Source organism: Arvicola amphibius, chromosome 12, assembly GCF_903992535.2.
Source record: "Arvicola amphibius chromosome 12, mArvAmp1.2, whole genome shotgun sequence".
Lineage (NCBI taxonomy): Eukaryota > Metazoa > Chordata > Mammalia > Rodentia > Cricetidae > Arvicola > Arvicola amphibius.
In genome coordinates, this window is record NC_052058.2 from 14,749,657 (window position 1) to 14,771,095 (window position 21,439).

The following is a 21,439-nucleotide window of genomic DNA, read 5'->3' on the forward strand; positions in this document are numbered from 1 at the left end:
TACCGTGAATTTGTACTTCTTAATTGATCCTGTGGGCATGTGTCAGGATTCCACTAGAGGGAATACTCCAACTGGGAGGTTTCTGGGATGCCCTTTGTTACCCATAGAAAGGGATCTGGAAGGGCAGTCACTTCCTTCTTAAAGTTGACTTTATTATTGGGAAGCTTGAAACTTGGCAGGATAATTTTCCATTAAGAGCCACCAGCACTGAGTCATTATCTTGTCAGTTGAAACCAGAGCCATGTGCAAAATTAGACAGGGATATTTGAAGAGTCGTCTTGGTTTGACAGCCGGAAATAGCTCTAACATTCCGTTGACAGTCCAGGACTGGGGAGAAAAGGGGGAAGGAGGTCGAGGGGCGAGCTCAACAGGCCTGTTTCCTTTGTGATTGTACATATGATAGGAACGGGAGGAATGTGAGGGGCAGAGGGTGACCTGAGTCACGAGTGGTGGAATCAGAGGGACCACAGGACTCAGGGTTTGGACTGAGTATGTGCAGATGGGACATCGGGCCAGGGTTCTTCTAGACGGGGACGGAGTTGTGTAATTGAGTCATTACTGGAAATAGAGGCCATAGGAGGAAGAACTAATTTGGGGGAAGGTAATAATGTTAGTATCAGACGGATGATGGCTGAGCGCCATTGGAACTATTTCTTTACCATCCTTTTTATTAAGATATAATTTGGTTGCACCATTTCACCCATTTTTCATACAGTTGATAAAAGTATCACCACGAGCACAATCAAAGTTAGAATAATTTCATCACCCTTCAAAGTTCTATTGCGTGCCTTGTAGTGCTGGGATGGGTGTATAGTACAGGCGTGTGAAACTTGGCTCCGAGCGCCTACCTGGCTGAGAATGGGAAGGCCTTGACTAGCCTGTGGAGAGAAGCAGGCAGCCCAGAAGACCGTGCACAGAGGGGAGGCAGGCAGAACTAGGGGCAGCAGGGTGCATTCATGCTTCATTCCTACGAGAGCAGAGTCTGCAGGAGCTTGCTTGTGTCTGCTTCAGGGATGCTGGGCATGAATTGTGGGATTGAAAGAACAGGGGTTTGTAAAAAGAGACAGGCATAAGAAGAAGGCAGAAAGAGAAGGGAGGAGGGGCTGAGATGAGGGACCAAGAATTTAAGGTGTTCATATCTGACTGCCAGTGTTCTAAGGTAGACAGAGCAAAGCAGCAAAAAGGTCTGTTACAGAGGGAATACACATCTTGGGCTAAGTATGGAAGGGACAGGGTATCCTGTGGGTCACTGGAAGAGAAATCTCTCTCTGTGTGTGTGTGTATGCGTGCGTGCGTGCGTGCGTGCGTGTGAGAGAGAGAGAGAGAGAGAGAGAGAGAGAGAGAGAGAGAGAGAGAGACAGACAGACAGACAGATGAGATTTACAGCACAGAGGTGTTTCTCCACTTTATGCCTCAACTCTGCACTGGGCTTCTGCTGAGGTCCAGGCTTTCTGCTTGCACCTTTGTGAAGATGGTGCTGCAGCTTCTCCTTCTTTTTGGTAGAATGTCTAGATGGGTCTTTCCTAATTCTTTCAAGCGTTATTTTCTGCAGACCTGGTTAAATCTGAAAGGACCACTTCAGAAAGAGCTCTGGGTGGCTCCTTGTCATCCTTGTGTACTCCAAGGTAAACAGTACTGTCATGATTTACACATGCGGAAATGGGGCACACTGGCCCCTGGAACAGAACTGATGTCCCCAAGGTCTGAAGCTAGAAACCCATTTTTGCTGTCAGTCTGTCACCTGTAGCCTGTTGTGTGTGCTGTCCAGGAAGTAGAGGACAGCTGTTCACCTAGCTGGATGATGCGCTCTGGGGACTGTTCACATAGCGTGCCAGGTGTTTGTCTCCACTCCTGGTATGGAGGAGGGAAGCAGAATAAATTGCTGATGAATTGCAGGTGGTTACCACTTGACACATGTCTCAGTTGTTTGAGAAACTGAAGAGCAACTTGGTGGCTCTTGCTCGCAGAGGTATTGGTAGCTAACTCTGGACATTGCTGTGGCCAGGTTTGTTGTTTTGTCCTTCTCTGCTCTAGAACGTCCTGTGAATAGCCAGGGCGACTTGCTTCCTGAGCAACAGCTGCCTGCTGCCTTCTTCCTCTTCCTTTTCCTATCCCCTCTTGTAGTCAGGATTGGGATGGATAGAGGAAAAGTGTGTCTGCAGACTCGTCAAGTCAGCTGGACGACTCGCAGCCCGACTCCTCTGAAAACTGCTTTTGAATGGTGTGCTGCTGTTGCCATGCCAGTGTCTGTGTCTAGGGGACCAGAGAGGCAAGGACATAGAGACGGTTGCCTTGTGTTCAGCTCTAGGTGCGGGACTCTCTGATTGTTTATGTCCAGTGTGTTTCCAAAGTGTCTTAAGCTGGCTGTCAGCAGCATACTGAATCACCTCTCCTGGGTGGTGCTTCATACCACATCGCTAAATAAACCACCCTGGTGAGGACCAGCCTGTCCGTCTCCCTGACTCAGAAGTGAAAAGATACTAGCGCTTATCTATGCGCTTTTCACTTCCACCAGGTCTATACCAGGGTAACTGCATGGTTGTAAAGTTAATAACCACACCAACCAATGCATGCCCTAAACACCCTCATAGTTTCATGTAAGAGATCTAGTGCAGGCGAGGAAACTGAGGCTCAAAACCACGCTTGTGTAATTTAGCTTGCATGTTGGCAGCAGAGCCATGCTTCAGACAAGTGATCAGTCTGTACCAAATACTTTTAAAATATGTACATTTTTTTGAGATAAGATTTTGCTGTGTAGTTCAAGCAGGTCTCAAACTCATGATCCTCTTGCCCCAGCCTCCAGAGTAATGTGGAATTGTATTTACTGCCCGGGCTGCATCTGCCTGGGGTTCATGGAGAGCAGCTCTGAGGACTGGCTTCTTGTGTAGGGCAGGCTGACCAGCCAGTGGGGCTCTCTAGGGTTTGACTAATGTTCCTTAGTCAAGAGGGGCTTTGTGTGAGGCTTGGGGAGGAGCAGTGTGCATCCCTGTCTGATGCCTGTCTACCTGTACGTGTCTTTCAGCCGATACCCGTGTTCTGAATGTCCTCAGTGCTTCCTGGCAGGAACTGGTTAGAACATCTAGGAATGTGTTACGAGGTGATGGACTCCTAAGAGCTCACACTGCTAACTTAGTGCTTTTCCTATGTAGGGGGACAAGGAAAGGGATGCAGGTGGTTAGCTGTTATGGCTGTGAGGATCTGTGCAGGGAATTGGCATCTGACACCCCCCTACTCCCACTCCTGACCACGCAGGGGTTACCTTCGCCAAATAACCCAGTAAAAGGTGGTCTCCAGCCTCTGAATAGGGGTCAGATTCATTCCTGGATGTAAGGAGATGAGCTTGGCAGGGTGGCAATCCTTGTCCCAGTACCGTCCTCATGGGCATGTTAGGATACAGTTCTGGCGACCTCTCTAGATGTCTTGGAAGAATTGGAGTCTATAGTACAACTTTATTTATAAAAATAGACAGTAGTGTTCTCAGAGTTGGGGGTCAGGCTTTATGACCTAGCTGCTCTAACAAGCTAGGCTTAGCCACTCATCTTTGATAACAAGCCAATTTAAAAGAGCAAAAGTAAGAGTGAAAAGCACAAAAAGGAGATTTCTTCAGTGTGGCCACGTTAAGAAGGGATCCAGCGACACCCAGCCCTGCACGCCCTAGTCCTAACATGAGGGTAGCATGTAAACAGAAGGCAGGAGATTTGCGTACTTGATGGAGTATCTGTCTGTGTGTTACTTTCATTGGTTAATAAAGAAACTGCCTTGGCCCTTTAATAGGACAGAAAATTAGGTAGGCAGAGTAGACAGAACAAAATTGTGGGAGAAAGAAAGCAGAGTCAGGCAGACGCCATAGCTCTCCTCTCCTAGATGGATGCAGGCTAAGATCTGGTAAGACACCACCTCGTGGTGCTACACAGATTATTAAATATGGGTTAAAGCAAGATGTAAAAATTAGCCAATAAGAGGCTAAAACTAAAGGGCCAGACAGTGTTTAAATAAATACAGTTTCCATGTAATTATTTTGGGTAAAGCTAGCCGTACAGGAGCCGGGCGGCGGAACGCGGCCCACAGTTCCTTCTACCACACAGACTTAGGCTCTTCCTGTTAGGTGTGGGTCTGCCGTGACTGGCCACAGTCCAGTGTTCACACTCCTGCAACAAGGGCTGACAAGATGCAGATAGTCTTTGAGAGAAAAGTTTCCCCTGTAGCTGGCCCATCTTTAGTCACTTTCTTTTCTTGATGTGAAATTTCTGGGAGAATTCTAAATCATTGGAATTCTTTGTTACCACAGACAGCATAGCTTTAGGGATGGGCACAACTTACTCTCTTAGAATAACCCTGTTTCTTCCAGGCACGCTGGTGAGGCTAGGTATGGCCCCGAGTCTTGGCTTGCTTCCCCGGCCCACGAAGGACCACTAGCCATTCGAGTCTTTCACGATGAGAAAACATGGTCACAACACTTGTTATCTGACTCTAGATTAGGAATACCAGGGGCTTTGTGTGTAGAGTTAGTGCTCATTAACGATTTCTGCCTTTTGATGACGGGCCAATGGGGAGGAAGAGTTTGTGCCAAGTGATTTTTCTTACCACGGTTCTGAAAAGCGCAGTTGAACCTTATTCCCCAAAGTAAGATGGCTGTGTGCCTGGCAGCCAGTTAGGGGCAGGTGTCCTCTGAACAGGGCTAACGAAGGACTCAGAGGTTATTTATAGCCTTTCATCTGTCCCCTATCCACGCCCATTCTACCCTGGGTAGGCATTAGAGGAACATGGAATAGGTTTTTTGAAAGTACTTGGTGTGCTTAATTAAAACATTTTTTTCAATCACATATTTAAGGATTTTTTAAAACATAATTTTAATATTATTCAAATACTACATGTTCTCTAGAAGATTTTAGAGTACATAAATAAATTTCAGAAGAATCTAACAACCCACCACCCAGAGAAAACCTCATGCTTTTAAATGTTCTGTGATGGTACTTTTTTCTCTGTGGGACAATGCAATATACTCTTAATTGTCAACAAATACTTTTTCTAGAGTCATTTAAATCACTACATCACCTCATCCCACACATGTACTGCTACTCACTGTGCTAATTTTTTTTGTCAACTTTTGGCCTTAGACAAGCCTGTTGGAATATTGTTTTTACTGCTAATTGCTAGAGAAAGGCCCAGTGTCACCCCGGGCAGGTGGGCCTTCTGCCTTGTATGAGAAAGCAGGGTGAGAAAATCATGAGGAGCCAGCCAGTGAGCAGAATCCCTCCATGGTCTCTGCCTCAGTTACTGACCCAGCTTACTTCCCTACTTGAATTCATGCCTTGGCTTCCCTCAATGATGGGCTGTGATTGGATGGGCAAGCCAAGTTGCTTTTAGTCATGGTTTCTTTACCAGAGGAGTAGCAAGTGACTAGGACACTCACCTAGCCCACTTTCAGTAGTGCTGTGACTCCCACTCTTAGAGACAAATAAATTGCCACCATACACCCACTTTTAAAGAAATGTACTTCGAGGGGTTTGGTAGGATTTTTGGATTGGTATCAGACAGCGTGCCTGGGGAAGAAAGAGAAGGGGCCCCAGAGTTCCTGGTGCGGGTCCCTGTGTGGGGAGTGGGAGCCTGGAAACAGATGGAGCAAACCGTGGCAGAGGCCTGCTCCGTGGTGAAGTCCGCTGTTACTGTCTGATGTGGGGAGCAGAGCTCCTTTCTCGCCCACTGTTTCCCTTTAATAGTATTGAGTTGCCTTTGAAAGCTGGTAGCATGTTAGGACATTGCTTGCCCTGCAGACTGAGGCCTGGAGTTCGGTGACCAAGGTGTATGACTAATGGTCCTTGATGTGTGGTTTTTAAAAGTGTAGGCGAAGGACAAATCCGGTCCATAGTGATTTGTGAATTTGGGTTCTGAAGTTTGCTTACTCCAATGCAGTTCTACTTCTGAGTCCTTGGAGGAAACAGTCATTTAGTTTCCCTTTCTGTCAGAACAGCAAAAATGTTGAGGATAAGATGGAACTTTTCGGTTCCCATGAAGGATTGAAATGATGTGTCATGCCCAGAAGGAAAAGAAGGCTCTTCACTGGAAGGGAGCACAGAGCACTCACCACCCTATGGGACCTTCCAGAGGTCTTTGGTGGTCCTTGGTGAAGAATGCTTGAAGTGACAGTCTTGACAGTTCTTGGTGGCTGGCTCATCGTCTTAAGTACAATCCCTTATGGTTTCCTTTTTCAAGGTCTTGAAGGAATTGTGGAAAAAGGAGCAACAGAAGGCTTTTACATAGTGGCAAAGGCAGGCTTTGGGAGACAGAAGCAGGAGGAAACTTTAGAAATGTCTCTCTGTGGAGGCTTCCTGCTTAGTGTTGGATGCCAGTCACCCCTGTTCCTCTTCCTTCTTTTCTGGAAGATGAGGGCTTTCAAAGTTGGCAGCATTGTTGGCACATGATACTTTGCTGGAAACACAGAAGCCCCAGGGTATGGCCAGCTCTCTCAGAAACCCTCCAGCTCCTTCTGCTTCAAACCAGCCCAGGAACTTTTGAAACTTTTGATTGCCATTTGTGGGTCAAAGCTGTGAGCAGGTTCGAGCGAATTTTGCAAATGCCAGACTTTCTGAAGCTTTAGAGGGACTAGCTAAGTTTTTCATTTGCTAGGTATTTATCACTGTAAACTACTGTTGGAGCTGGAGGGACAGGAGGGTGTCCAGAAAGATAGAAGTGGTTCTGTCCTGTGATTAACAGCCTCTAGTGAGATGGTTGCTAGACAGGTCCAGAGAGCATGATCATGGCTGCAGTGGCATGCCGGGTACAGGAAGCTGGGACATATGCCCCTGAGGAGGAAGGAAATGCACCTCGATCCCTTTGTATAGGGAGCCCAGGCCTTTAAGAGGGTCCTCCCTGAAGTCCAGAAATGGCTTAGCCAGGCTGGACCACATTCAGTGGAGGGAGCGTAGTAAGCCTGCAGCTGGCAAGGCTGAGAGGGCTAGGTCAGGAAGGCTCTTTCTGAATCCTAGGGATCTCAGAGAAGCCATGGGGTGTGGGTATACTTTGACAGGACATTTTTGAAAGGCATTGCTCTGGCTGGCAGCCTGGGAATGTGTGGACAGGCCAAGGCAAGACAGTGATGAGTGGGGCTGCTGAGTGGGGCCAGGGTGTCAAGGCTGACTTTAGACATGCAAGCTTCACGTGCCCGAGGGACCCCTGAGGGGGTGTGTGTGCTAGAAAGACTCTTGCTGCCTGTTCTGGAGAACGCATCCCAGGGCTGAGGACTTTCTGTGCAGTGTGCTATTTAGGTTCTTATCCCAGCCATTCCAAGTCTTTAATGGCAGCTGTGACAGGGAGGGGCCAGAGAATGGTGTGAATACCACAGCTTTGCTGGCTTGGGAGCTCACCTGTGATGCCCTGTAGTTATGAAGGGCATTGGCTGATGCCCTTTGGTAAATCTTCATATGCCATCCTCAGCTTGCTCTCACTCCACGAGAACAGTGACAGGCTGGTATGTCCTGGCTATGAAGTGGGGTACGTATGACCACCTTCCTTCCCCTTATGGCCCCCTTCTCCACGTGCATCCCCAGTGGATGAGTATTGATGCTTTTCTTAGCTTTGTGCTTATTGGCTTATCGTACTCATCAGAATACTACTTACTTTCCTGCTGGTATGTCTTTATGTATTTGGCCAGGTCTGAATCTCTTGGGCATGTTTGTCAGTCCTGGAGACTTTATTTGAAGGCCCCAGTGCCCTAGATAACTTCCAGCTGGGGGCTTGGCTCCAGGAGGTGGCTCTGGAAGGATTTTAGGAAGGTTGGTAAGTGATGGTCTACAGGAAAACCTCCAGAGCTTGGGTCACTTGCCTCTGGACTACCCCGTGCCTCTTTCTCAGTCTCTTTGCCCTGGGCGGGAGGTTTCATTCGTTGCAGTTCTGTCTTTTTTCAGACTGTCTTTACTTTCCTGATAGAATTGTAACACATTAGGACCAGAAGGTATATAAGAAGCTGAGTCACCCAGTTTGGTGGTGGCAGGACTGGGGCTCATGTCTAGGCTCTGGGGATAGTATTTTCCATTTAGGCAGGTACCTTATTGCTGATGCTCCCTTGATGTTGTTGCCCGTTTTAAATGTGCTTGCATGCTAGGGGCACATGGCTAGGACACATTGACCCTGGGCAGCAGGTCAAGGCAAGTACAATGGGAGATAGGAGTGAAGGATGTTAGCATGATCCCTTGCTAGTGTATTCTCCAAGTGTGAGGACTATCTATCCTCTTTTCCTGCTTGGGGTTACTGGGTCTTTTGTTCCCCTCAGAGAAGAATGTTTACTCAGGGACAGGGTCCCTAAACCAGCAGGGTACTGTGTCGGAGTGGGGTATGGTAGGGAGGGTAATGGGCTGATGGTCTCCATGAGGGCTCTAATCCTTGTGGATGAAATCGTGGTGCTGATATGGTTCTTGTGTGTGAAAAGGGTTCCTGGGCTTTTGATGGAATTGATATAAATTATGATGTAAATGCCTCCTAACCGAGTGCCTGGCACGGTTGAATTCTAGGTCACCTTAGGATTGTGTTGAATTAGAAACAGGGTCTTTAAGACCCTAGACGTGAAAACCAGGAGAGGAGCTGTGGGGACTGCTTCCTTCTGGTAGTCATTCGCCCTCTCACCTCTACTTTGGTTCTTGGAGGCAGGGACTCTTTTATAAAAAGCCGCCTGTGTCGATAAGGGCGTGAGCAGTTGGTTCACTTTGTACTGCAAGGGAGGCCCAGCACAACCCCTGCATGATGGGTAAATAATGTTTACCCAAGGGGGTGGCCGTGGAACAGCTACAGTGGTTTTGAAATCTACATGGTCATAAACAGTAGGGCTGTGCTTATTAGCAATAACTGCTGATTTGAGGAAAACAAGTTCTCCCATACAGTGCCCAGAAATCTGTAAGGGGCTGTCTTTCCATTCAGATGACTCAGGTCCAGTATCTAGGGCAGGGATTGGCACCATTTTGGAATTCACTAACATTTCATATATAACTGTTCTGGCAGGAAGGAAAGCATGGTTCACTATTCTTAATTTATTTTTTAATTAAGTTTTTTTCTTTTGTTTGTGTGTCTCTTGAGTATGTACATGCATGTATATCTCTGAGTGTGTGCATGTGTGTGTGTGTCTCTGAGTGAGTATGTGCATGTGTGTGTGTCTCTGAGTGAGTGTGTACATGCGTGTGTGTCTCTGAGTAGGTATATGCATTAGTGTTTTTGAGTGTGTGCATGTGTGTGTGTTTCTGAGTGAGTATGCGCATGTGTGTGTGTCTCTGAGTGAGTGTGTACATGCCTGTGTGTCTCTGAGTATGCATATGTGCTTGTGTCTCTGAGTATGTGCATGTGTGTGTGTCTCTGAGTGAGTGTGTACATGTGTGTGTGTCTCTGAGTAGGTATATGCATTTGTGTTTCTGAGTGTGTGCATGTGTGTGTGTTTCTGAGTGAGTGTGTACATGCCTGTGTGTCTCTGAGTATGCATATGTGCTTGTGTCTCTGAGTATGTGCATGTGTGTGTGTCTCTGAGTGAGTGTGTGCATGTGTGTGTCTCTGAGTGTGTACGTGTGTGTGTGTCTCTGAGTGAGTGTGTACATGCGTGTGTGTCTCTGTGTATGTGCCTGGGTGCTAGGAACTGAACTCAGGTTCTCAGTGAGAGCAGTAAGTATTCTTAACTGTGAGCCCTCTCCCCACTCCCCATCCCCAGTTCTCCTTTTAAATAAAGGTCTCTTTCTGTCCTGCCTTTAGACGAGAGATCCTGCTGGAATCCTTGGAGTGGCTAGGGACTGATGTTCAGATGTCCCACATTCTGGTTAGGACCCTCATCAGTGCTCTGTGTCCCTCCCCACCTGCGCTTCTGGCAGTGAATGCAGTAAAAGATGGACTACAGGGGCCTCTTTTCTTCTGCTTGTGCATCAGGGTCCCTGCTCAGCCCATACCTAACAGGGTCCCCTGTCTGAAGTGACATTCACGATTTCTGGTTTTGTCTGACTTAAAGCAGACCCCGTGTCCTTTGCTTACCTGCTCTGCCCAGTTCTGCTGCCTGCCCTGGTCAGGGTGCTCCTTGGAGAGGCCAGTGGGATCTCTGGCTTTTCTGTTTTTCCTTTAGCTTCCAACCTGCTAACAGGACTTATCTTGCTTCATCACCGTGCCTCAGGGGTAGTTAATGACCAACTAGGCCAGGCCCTAACAACTAGCACCAAGGATACTGAATCTCCCCGTCTCTGACCCTGGCCTACATTAAGAAACATGTTCTGCTATGGCCAGTAGAGAAAGGGGGTGAGGATGCGTGCAGTGGCAGGCAGCAGCCTCTATAGTGTATGTAGCTGCTCCCCCTGCTCTGTGTGCCTCTCTGTTCTCAGTGCTGGAGTGCAGTGTGCAAACCCTGGCTGACCTGTGGCTCAAGGAGGTCCTCTCAGCATCTCAGTCTGTAGGGAACTGCCTTATGTGTCACTGGGCAATGCACCAGCGATTTGAAAGAGGCCGGTACCCCCCAGCAATTGAGGCCTGGAGAGCGGTACCATTGTCGTGAATGGACCCTTAGGCTCTTCGTCACATCCTTTTGGTTCAGAGAAAGAGCACCAGACTAGGAGTTAGTGCACATGCTGAGATCTGGTTCTGCACAGCTCTTTGACATCCATACTGAGGTTTTCCTGAGGTGTTTTGAGGCCCTGGGGAGGAAGTACATGGCAGTTTGGTAAGTGCCTGGTAGTGCTGACTGTTGCCCTGGGCCCTGGCCCCCTCCTTCCCTTCAGTTCACCTCAATCAAAACGGAAGATCAGTGGGAAATCCAAACCACCAGTTTTGCCTTCTGCTCAGAGTCTGGTGGGGACCTGTCAGTGTGAGTCAGATGTGGTAATCCCTTTTCCTAATTTGGCCTCTTTTCTTCCAGCCCTGAAGGATGGCTGCTATGTTGGGGGATGCCATCATGGTGGCCAAAGGCCTTGCCAAGCTGACCCAGGCAGCTGTGGAAACCCACCTGCAGAACTTGGGCCTCGGCGGGGAGCTCATCTTGGCGGCCAGGGCCCTGCAGTCTACCGCTGTGGAGCAGATCAGCATGGTCTTTGGGAAGGTGCAGGTGAGAGGCCCCTTCTGGCAATGGGTGTGGGTGCTGGTAGGAAGAGAGCTAGAGGTGGAGCTCTTAGTGAGACCGGGGAATGAGCCAGGACACACACCCGACAGCCTGTCTTGTCACTGAGACTAAAGAGCACAGTGGTTGGTGTGTCCTGTGTCATTTTGGGGTAAGCTAGGACGCTTACGCGAGAATCTGGCTCTTATATTAGAATACTAGACTAGGAAGCTTAAATGACCCTCCTTACTTGTCACAGTTCTAGAGGCTGACAAGTACCAAGATGGGGCTCTAGTAGACTTGGCATCTGCTAAGGGCCCATTTCCTGGTTTCCTGGCTTTATCCTCATGATGTAATCACCTTCCGTGTACTAGCACGCTACAGGTTAGGTTTCAGAGGTGCAGGCCACAGCAGGGCTCAGCTTCAGCCTTTGAAGGCTCCTCCTATAGGCAAGGCTTGCTGAGCCTCAGCCAAGACCCATTTGTTGTTGGCTACAGGTGCTCCCTTCCAGGATGGCAGCTATCCTGGCCCTAGCAAGGGTAGCATTGTCTCCCCCTTTCCCTCCTGCTGTTGGGGCGAAGGTTACCCCTGTGGCAAGGTCCAGGAAACCTCAGCGTCTTGTATCAAGGGGTGGGTGTTTTAAAGCCAAAGCAGCATCAGAATAGACCTGGCTGTATGTGCGTGCATGCGTGTGTGCGTCTGTGTCTGTGCGTGTATTTGTTTTGCAGAGATTGTCCTGTCTCTTTACTGTCCTGTGGCATGTCCTGTTGTCATGCTAGGGCAGGTGAGGTTCCTCCGTGAGGGTACTGTTTCCATAATAGAATCCTCAGATTGGGAGGCTTAAACAAGCACTTTTGCCCTCGGTTCTGGATAAAGGTCTCAGGCTTCTCCGGGTGTGAGGCTGTCCCAGTCCCAGCCTCTGCTTAGTTTTAGGTCCACTGTTCCAGGTCCTTCACTCCTGTGTTAGGGTGATACAGTATTCCTCACCATACAGGTGCCTTTCGTTTTTAGAAGTCTTTATGCCCTTTATACTTGAGGTCTTTTCCTGTTGATGGGGTCTGTATGCTTGTTCCCATTGCTCAGGCTAAGGTTGCTACAGGACCCATGGTTTATACTAAGTGATAGGATGGGAATCCGTGTTCTTTCCTAGTCTCGACTCCCAGCTCTTGTCCTCCTGGTGTTGAGGTGGGCGGGGCAGTCCTCCTGGGTGTTGGTCCTGGAAAGCCTGGAAGGTGAACTTGTTCCAGTGCTTCAAAGTAAGACTGCGGCTAGACTGGGCTCCTCCACCCGCCTCCTGCTCCTACCGCTCCTCTATATACCTAGAGTCTCTAACAGGCAGGGTCATCCTTCCTTAGTCACCAGAGGCAGAAGATGGATTAACCCACTGCCATGGAGTAGGCCCCCCTTCACTCCTTAATACTTGGGTCTGGGGTTCCTTTCTTCACCCTCGAGTCTGAGGGATCTGATTGCTCTGGGAACCCATGTGCCTCTAGCTTCCAGGCACTTAATTTAATTCATCAGGCCCTTTCAGGCACTAGGGTCCTTTGTTGCCTGTGGGGTCCTCCAGCTACTTCAAGAGCAGTTACACAAGACTGATGGTTATCATGGGAGTCGTAGGACAGGCGGGCTCTGCTCCAGACTCCATTCCAGGCCTTCCCTGGCTGTGAGAGAAGCACCTAGAATCCCGGTGTCACTTGTTTCTTCTGCTCTGTGACTCTGGACAGCAGAGTAGGCCCTCGGCTTTGACCCTGCTCTGCTGCTGCCTTCTGGCCTTTTCCAGTCACGTCAGCTGACATTCGTAGTTTCCTTAGGTGACAGAAGCACCTAGTCTCCCCACTTCCGTGGGAGAACAAACCAGCATCTGAGGAGCTGAGCACGGGGGCTCCAGGTCTCCTGCTGTTGCTGTTTCACATTTGCTCAGATTTCATTTGAACCAGGAACCTGGCCATAGCCCCCCCTCACCCCACACAGTGCTATTAATTATAGTCTTCACCAGTGGTTTCCGGGGCCTTGGCTGTGACTCTGTCTCTGTCTGACAGTGGAGCACTATTTTCAAGTGGGGCATCCCTGAGAAGGGTCAGGAACCTGTTCAGTTCATTCAAGGTTAAAAGTCAGAATGAGTCTGGATTGACATTTGAACCTATAACTTACAAAGGAAACACAGGGTATCTGTCCTCTGCCCCCTTTCTCCATGTCTCAAATTCACAAGGACAGCCAGGCTCTGACTACCTCTGGCAGGAAGATCTCAGCTGTACACCAGGGCTGATGGGAGGGTCAGTCTGTAGTGAGGTGTTGCAGAGCCCAGTGGTCTCCATCTGAGGCTCCTTTTATCACTCACTGGTCTATTACACTTCTGCAAGCTTTCCTTGTCTTTTGTACTGGGTTCTCTCCTAAAAGCCCCATGGACTTGGTGTTGGGTCTGCTTTATAGGTGAGCAGCTCATCGCTAGTGTCCTGTGCCTCTTCCTTGGCCATGTTTGGGTGCTCAGTGGTGTGCATAGCTGCTTGCTGATATCACAGCAGAGTTCTGGAAGAAGCAGGCTGGAGCTATCTGCTGCCTCCTAGGCTGTGCAGGGGACCTCCAGTCTGAGATACAGCATTAACTTTGGAGTGATAGAGAGGGTTTGTTGGCAGTCACATGCAGCACCCTCAGGAGGAGTTCCAGACAAGTCCTGCACCTCACGCTGGCCTTTGTTCTTCGCAGGGTCAGGATAAGCATGAAGATCCATATGCCACTGAGAACTTTGAAGATCTGGAAGCTGAGGTTCAGTTCTCAACAGCACAAGCTGCTGGAACCTCCCTGGACCAGCCCTTGTCTCCATCCCTGGGTCATGCTCACAGTGAGGGCCCAGCTCCCACCTACGTTTCCAGTGGACCCTTCAGGGAAGCGGGGCTCTCGGGACAAGCCACCTCCCCTATGGGCAGAGTCAATGGGAGGCTATTTGGAGATTCCAGAGACTTGTTCTTGGCCAATGGCATCCAGCGAAGATTCTTCCACCAGGACCAGTCCCCCGTAGGGGGCCTCACAGCTGAAGACATTGAGAAGGCCCGGCAGGCCAAGGCTCGCCCTGAGAGCAAACCACACAAGCAGATGGTGGGTCTGAGAGGCAGCATGGGTGGACCTAGGTGGTTCCCACTTCCGTTGGGGCTGGAGTTGGCTCTTATTTTGCCCCAAACTTTGGGATGCTGTGTCTTGAGGACTAGGGAGGCCTAGTGCTGCCAGTGGGGGTGGAGACGGGGTGCAGGCAGCACTGGCCTCACGTCGCCTTGCCTCATTTGTCAGTTCTGTCAACTCCATGGGTTTCTTTTGTTTTTCCCTCCAGCTCAGTGAGCGGGCTCGGGAGCGGAAGGTGCCTGTTACCCGGATTGGGCGGTTGGCCAACTTTGGAGGTGAGGTGGCCACATTCCCTGTGCTGCCCCTCCCCTACTGCCTGGCCTTGTTTGTCCTGGTTGAGCGGAGGTGGCCACTGTACATTAAGGTGGAAGTGGTTGGGAATCAAGCCATGTGCCAGTACTGGGGAGCATATGGCAGCATTGCCATGAACTAGCTATGGGTCTGGGTGTTCTCATGTGTGATAGCCTGGTTACTGGATTCTAGCCCCATCTTGGCTGATCCCCGGGCCTGGTGTGTGGCTGAATCTTACCATGAGCTACAGCTTGGACTACTTGGCAGGTCTTGCTCAGGGCCGTCTTTGCAGGAAGGAGACTGGCTGTGAGTTCAGGCGCTTCACTGGGCTTCAGCTGTGGCCCTTTGCTGCTGTTAGTTAAAGTCATTCAATTGGCTACAATGCTGGGGACTTCGTTTGCTCTTGCTCTCATGTAAACCTGCCACACCTTTGCTCCATGCTGTAGGTGTGTACCCATTGCTCACCTGCAGAGATCCTGTTAGGAATGCTGGCCATTGGCAGGGGGTGCCCTGACATGGGTTTCTGGTGGTACTGTCTGTTAAGGGTTAGTTGTTCTCAGCAGGTTCTCCAGGCAGTGTAAACAACGGAAGAATAGTTTTGATGGCTTGTTTCACATGTTGACCTTGACCAGGTGGCTAGGTTCATAACAGGTGTGATGGGTTATGATGCTGCTGGCGTTGAGTCGCTTGGGGAGGCCCAGGGCCGGGAAATACGCTCTCTTCTCTATTCTATCTCTCCGTTGCCTTTCTTCCCATTTCTTCACTGTTGACAAAATGTTACAGAAACAGCGAGAAGTCCCAGAAAGTTCACGCTGTGCTCATTTGACTGTCTCTGGGCCTGCAGTGGAGCAGTACACCATGGTGGTTGTGGTGTATGGTATAGCAAACTCTTCACCTTGTGTTGGTCAGGAATTGGACCAGGAACAGGCTGGGAATAACAGACCCTCAAGGATCCAGGATCCTCATCCTCAAGGATGCTTTTCTGTGTTCTTACAGAGGAGGGAGCTGGGTCCCTCCCTTCACATGTAGCCATCAGAGAACCTTTTAGGTCTTCCCATCCTCTACAGTTCTGGGAACAGGAGGCTAGGTCCTGAGGTCCTGGGGAAGAAACCTTGGGTGCTTCCCCCCCCCCCCCTTTTGTTCCTCTTCCTTTTGTACCTGGACTATGGCTCCTGTCCCAGAACCCTGACTTTTCTGGGGTTGAGAATGCTGTCGGATGCCAGGTATTCTTCTAGGTGACTGTTAAATACCTAGAAGCAAAGGATATTACCCATGTCCATCTGTCAGGTCTGTGTGGATTTTCTTAACAGACTGCGTGAGCATGTGTGTTAATTAAAGTGGAACTTAGGGCTGAGGATGTGGTTCTGTGGGTAGAGACCTTGCCTAGCACACACAAGACCCTGGGTTTCATCCTGAAAAAAAAAAAAACAAAAACAAAAACAAAAATAAGAAAGAAAGAAAAAGAAAAAAGAAGAAGAAAGGAAGGGATAAATGCAGGGCCTAGTCTGTGGTGCTGTTGTCTGGCTGCCTCTGCGGAGGCCTCTCTCAGCCTTGCTTTGTAAACAGGCCCTGGAGTTTGAGCAGGCAGAGCCAGCAGCACAGGAGTGGTGGCCGGCTGTTCCTGCTGCCCCTTGTGTCACGCACCCTGCTCACGAAGGACCCTGTTGTTGAAAGTTGTTTTGCTTTTTTCACCTCTGGTGACGGGGATGTGGAGTGAATGTTTCTCTGGTGACTTGAGTAGGGGGCTGGGTGGGGCTCCTGAGGTATCAGAAGAGGGTCCCGACTGGACACAGGCCCACTGAGCCTCTGTTTTGCCTGCATGAGGGCTCTGTGTCCTATCACTTCCCTTTTTTGACAGCAACACTGTCTTTCCTGAGAAAAATATTGGGAGCGTGCTGTGCCTGGGCCATGTGCTGTGACAGGCAGGAGGAAGGCTGCCAACAGTGGTCTTCCTCCGGGTGGAACATAGACAACGGCCTTCAGACCATGCATCGTAGTAGGGCAGGTCCCTGGGTGCAGGAGCAGGGACCTGACAGTGGCAGGAAATTACAGCTGAGGTTCCCCTCTTCCCAGTCCGTCACCCCAGGTCCACTTTAGCTCTGGATGAAGGCTGCTGGGCAGGGGATTCCAGGAATAACATGGTACCAGGCCTGGGTGCGAGGTGCAGTTTATTTTGGGTTTGTAGAACTGGGGAGGTCAAGATCACGATTGCTTCCCCGGGTCAGTTTGTTTTTACCTCCTGGTTTGCCTGCTGCAAGGAGCCTGTCCCTCAGTTGGCAGCTCCTGGGCCTGCTGCTGCTGCTGCAGAGCCTGAGGCCTCCTTCCTGGAAGGCTCCTTCAGGCGCTTGTTTAGTAACAGTCCTCTCCACGGTAGAGTTTTGCTTTGCCTAGGAGCCCAGAAACAGGAACAGTTTGACACAGCGCTCAGGCCAGCCAGGGTATGCTTAGGAGGGCTCTGAATGCTGTATGCTCAGCCCGGACAAGCTGATGATCTGTGATGTCATCTGCCTTTGCTGTGGGCTTGTCTCAGGATGTGGTCTTGGCAGAAAAGACTCTAGATGGAAAGGACATTGGTGAAGGTTAGTGTTGCCTGTTCTCCTTTCTCTTGCAAAGTTAGATATTGTGCTAGGTAGGGTGAGGAAGGTAGGTGGTGGAGAGTTAATGTTTAATCAGAACTCTAGCGCCCAGTGCCCTCCAGAGTGGCAGGGGCCGGAGGAGTGTTAGAACAGCACTGGTACCTGCCCCACCAGGCACCCATAGTAGTGCCTCCATCCCAGAGCACCAACACATCCTGGTGGGATGTCTTAATCATGTCCCTGGGCATTCCAGGAACTGTGGCTTCTTCCAGTTTGGCTTGTCCTGCCTCATGGTATGGTGTGCTGTGCATGTGTCTCCCCATACCCACAGATGGAAAATGCCTTTAATTTTTATATTGATCTCTGTTTTACATATACTGGGTTAAATATTTAGAATTCATTGTCCATGTTCCTGCCTGCCTTTTTAAAATGGGCTACCAGAAAATTTAAAATCATGCATGTAGCTGACATGAGACTTCTTCTGTCACCACTGGCTTGATTGTTTAGGGTGGGCAGGTGGTCTTGCGCCCTGGACCAGATAGTATGGGCAATTTCCACCTTTATTCTTAGACTTCTGAGGCAGGAGCTGCTGTTGGAGCGGGCACAGTAGAGCGTGCACTGCCACCTAGTGGCAGATAAGATACATTACTAAATTGTAAAAGAATTAGCTTTAAATTAAAATGCATTTTTAAAATTATTTATTTGTGGCTTTTTTTTTAATACCCCTGAATATCTTGGAATTTGCTTTATATCCACAGCTGGCCTTCAGCTGTGGCCAACCTCCTGCCTCTGCCTCCTAATGCTGGGATAACAGGCATGTGTGGTTGTGCCCACTTTAATTTTTTTCATAAGTTATTCAGTAAATCCAATGTCTTTTTCTTTACTGAGTTATTATTGTAGAGAGGCTGGGGAGCCACCACACCTTGCCGTGTCTGGGTGGTGTGCCTGTCCTGGACAGCCTTGAGAAGGGAGCTCCAAGGAAGGTGCGAGTCTCTAAGACAGACTCCCAGGCTCTCTGCTTAGATTTAGTAGTGCCTGCCAGGAGGGAGGGCAGGGCCCAAGGCTACTGTTCTCAGTTTGCCAGTGCTGCCAGCATGGGAGTGTAGGTGGGGCAGGTCTATTCTGTGGGCGTCAGCTGGGACACCCCGTGGTCTTGCTGCTGTGGAACACCCCAGCGGTTACTGCTAGCTGTTTAATATTGCAACCGTGAAAGGTTAGAGATTTCAAGGCTACGGACCCTCTTGCAGACTTGAAGTCTCCTGGTCCCTTCCAGCGTGGAGTCTATGTCTGTGCTCCCGTGAGTGTGTGAGTTGAGAGATGTGCAGCCTCATGGGAAGCGCTTGTCCCCAGCTCGGTGTTCTCCTAGAACCACCTATGTGTGTCCCTCCTTACTCACCCCCTCTTCAGGATGGGGAAGCCCTAGCAAGGCCCATACACTGTAGTATCCGCCTGCTTCTGACCAGGCTTGGAGGCTGGGTGGTCCCAGCCACTCAAACATCAGCTTTCTTTCTCACCCTTCCAGGTCTGGCTGTAGGTCTGGGCTTTGGAGCACTGGCTGAAGTTGCCAAGAAGAGCCTGCGTTCCGAGAACTCCACAGGTGAGCAGGGCCCTGTGTAGAAGGGTGGATGGCCTTAGGGGTTCTAGCCTCCAGCTCACCTCTGTCCCAGGAATGTCAGCCACCAGGGCCCACCTCATGTCCCAGCTGTAGGAACCCCTCTCAGGAGCTTGGTGCTTCTGGGGTTGAGTGACTTGCTTTAGAGTCAGAGCATTGGAGCTTGTTTTCCCCTTTATCTGTGGCTGATCGCCCAGCCCCTCTGGCTCCTCGGCTGCCCACCCCCAATGCCACCCCCCGCAATGCACCTTCACACCCACTGCCCACCTGCATACTCACCCTTCCTGCCCTGCTTCTGAACTGCAGTCTGGCTAAGTCAGATGCACAGAACTCTCTCCTTCCCTGTGGGTTAGGGATGTGGGCTCCTGGGACAGGACCACTGTATCTCCCCTCCCCCTTGTTGACTATGACCCACAGAGACTGGTGCCATTCCAGGGACTATTGGCCTCTGAGACAAAGATGATCATACCATTTCTCTTTCTGCCTCCCAGGAACAGGTCTGCCAGGCTTGCCTGCAACACCAGTCTAGGGAATGTTCTGCATTCAGGTCCACAAAACCTAGGGCTTTCTTGATGCTGGGATGGGAAAGGAGCCATTAGATGCCATATGAGCCCCTCTCTGAGGGGAGATGCCTGGGAGTTCACCCAGCAGGGCCATTAGGGGGTCAGGGCTGAGCACTCTTTGCCTTGGTCCTACTCAAGGACTGCAGCCTCATCCATATTCACGGGGCCTCGTGATACCCACTGTCCATGTTCCTACCAGCTTCCCAGGCAGTACTCCACTCATGGGCTTCTCTCTTCTGGAAAGAGGGCACAGGCATGTCCCAGGTCCAGTCCTAGGATGGACACCTTGTATGACCTTGGAAAGAGCCTGAGAACGGGATTTAGTATGGGTATTTTTAGTCCTGGTGCTGAAGTACTTGGGGATGTGAAGCCTGTGTTTCTCTGGATGAGAAGCCAGCCTTTCCCAGAGCCAGCACCCCCTGATGTCTGCTTTCCACCCTACTTCGTCTAAGTGGAGAAGGGGCCATCCTGGCTCCAAGGGCCTAGCTGGTGTCTTTTTTTAGGGACTGTGGTGATTGTGGCTTATATTACATTAACCCTGCCAGTAGGTCCAGAGGCTTCAGCCAGGATAAGTGGCAGATCCCGACCTCCCCTCGCTTCCTAATATACCTAGCATGTCTTGACCTTGAGGATGCTGTCCAGGCTAGCCTGGGAGACCATGTCTTGCATTGGGTATACCACCACGTTTCTGGGTGGTATCCTGGGTGGTTCAGGCAGTTCTGGGTAGGAGACATGCCTCTAGTCTGAGGATCAGTCCACAATGGAGAGGAGATGACTGGGAGAGCCCAGTGGGGCCAAACACCATCTCCATGTACCAAGAAGTGGGGACTCAGCTCAGGGGAGGGAGTTTCCTTTGCACTGGGATTAGTGGCCTTGCCTGTGTCTCCTCCGTCTCCTATCCCAGGGACTGGTGAGGACAGAGGAGAGCTGCCTCACTCTTGGCTCTGCCTTCTGCTGTTGCCAGGCTCCTTTTAGGCTCAGTTATCCTGATTGGTCCTACTGCATGGTTGTGGGTAGGCCTTGGGGCAGCCCAGATTTCTGTGGAGTGACCCTCCTACCCTGCATATCTTGACCTCTCCACCAAGGAGTGAGCCCAAGCCCACACCATGTCTGTCCATGGAGCTGACCAATTGAGGGCTCTATACATTCTCCTTGCCATGGAAGCCCTACTCTCTGACTTGTCAGGCAAGCTGGGCTGTGTCTAGTGCAAGGGCAGTTGTTATGTGCTCTCCCCTGGCCTTCCCAGCCTGTGGCTATGTGCTGAAAAAGCTGCCAGGTGCTGAGGAGGGCTTCTCTGATCTAACAGCTCATAGAAGGTAGCAAAACTCCTGAATGTCACAGGGCTGCAAAGGACAGAGGGACATGGCAGCTTAGACCCCTGCTTGGACCTGTTCCTACCTTGTCACAGGGTAATTTGGTATGTGGGCAGATGTGGTGATACTCTTTGGCCACACTGATGCTGGCTGGCAGCAAAATTCCTTTGGCACTGTCAGCTCCCCAGAGTCATCACCCAACTGCTGCCACCCCCATGTACTGGAAGGGGTTGTCTATGAGCCAACTGGACGTGCCAAGCTGTGGGGCAGAGGGGAGAAAATGCCCAAAGTCCGTGCTGTCCTTGACACTGGAGGATGGAATTCTTACTGCATCTAGGACCCGTGTGGCCAGTGCACAACCCACTGGTGCTCCAGAGACCCTGCAGCCAGGACTGATAGGGTAGAGGCTTGGCTGTTGTCTCCTGGATACTGCTAAGGAGTCTCCTGGCCCTCCTGCCAGGCTTGCCCCACTAGCAGGGGAGGCCTTCCTGGCCTTCGAGGGCTGTGGAGGATGTGCATAGGGACTTAAAATGTCCTTGCCGTTTCTGTGGACATGTAACAATTGTGTATATTGCCTGAGTATCTGTGCCCAGGCATCCTTCCTAAACTCTGAATCTGTGTTGACCCCTTCTGTCCCTCAGGAAAGAAGGCCGTGCTTGATTCTAGCCCCTTCCTGTCAGAGGCGAATGCTGAGCGTATCGTGAGTACACTGTGCAAGGTGCGCGGGGCAGCTCTGAAGCTGGGCCAGATGCTGAGCATCCAGGGTGAGTGGAGGGCTCAACCCTGCACTGCCTGTAGACACCGAGTTGGGTGGATGGTGGAAGGTATAGTGGGGAGGTGTGGGAACGAGATCTGCTGTGGCAGTCCTGGGACATGGGGAGATCTACATCATCTTCAATAGAAGCCAGGACTATTTCTTGCCC

The 21,439-nt window shown here is 50.4% G+C and overlaps 1 protein-coding gene across 2 annotated transcripts in view; it reads left to right on the forward strand.

Annotated features, from left to right (window-relative positions):
- The window catches only part of Coq8a (coenzyme Q8A), a 64,363-nt gene that overhangs the window by 37,718 nt on the left and 5,206 nt on the right, over positions 1-21,439 (forward strand). For both annotated transcript variants that reach the window (XM_038350210.1, XM_038350209.1), the window contains exons 2-6: positions 10,871-11,056; positions 13,751-14,140; positions 14,370-14,436; positions 18,551-18,625; positions 21,158-21,280. In XM_038350210.1, the coding sequence (XP_038206138.1) occupies positions 10,880-11,056; positions 13,751-14,140; positions 14,370-14,436; positions 18,551-18,625; positions 21,158-21,280 (832 nt within the window). In that variant the 5' untranslated portion in view covers positions 10,871-10,879. The remainder of the gene's footprint in view (positions 1-10,870; positions 11,057-13,750; positions 14,141-14,369; positions 14,437-18,550; positions 18,626-21,157; positions 21,281-21,439) is intronic.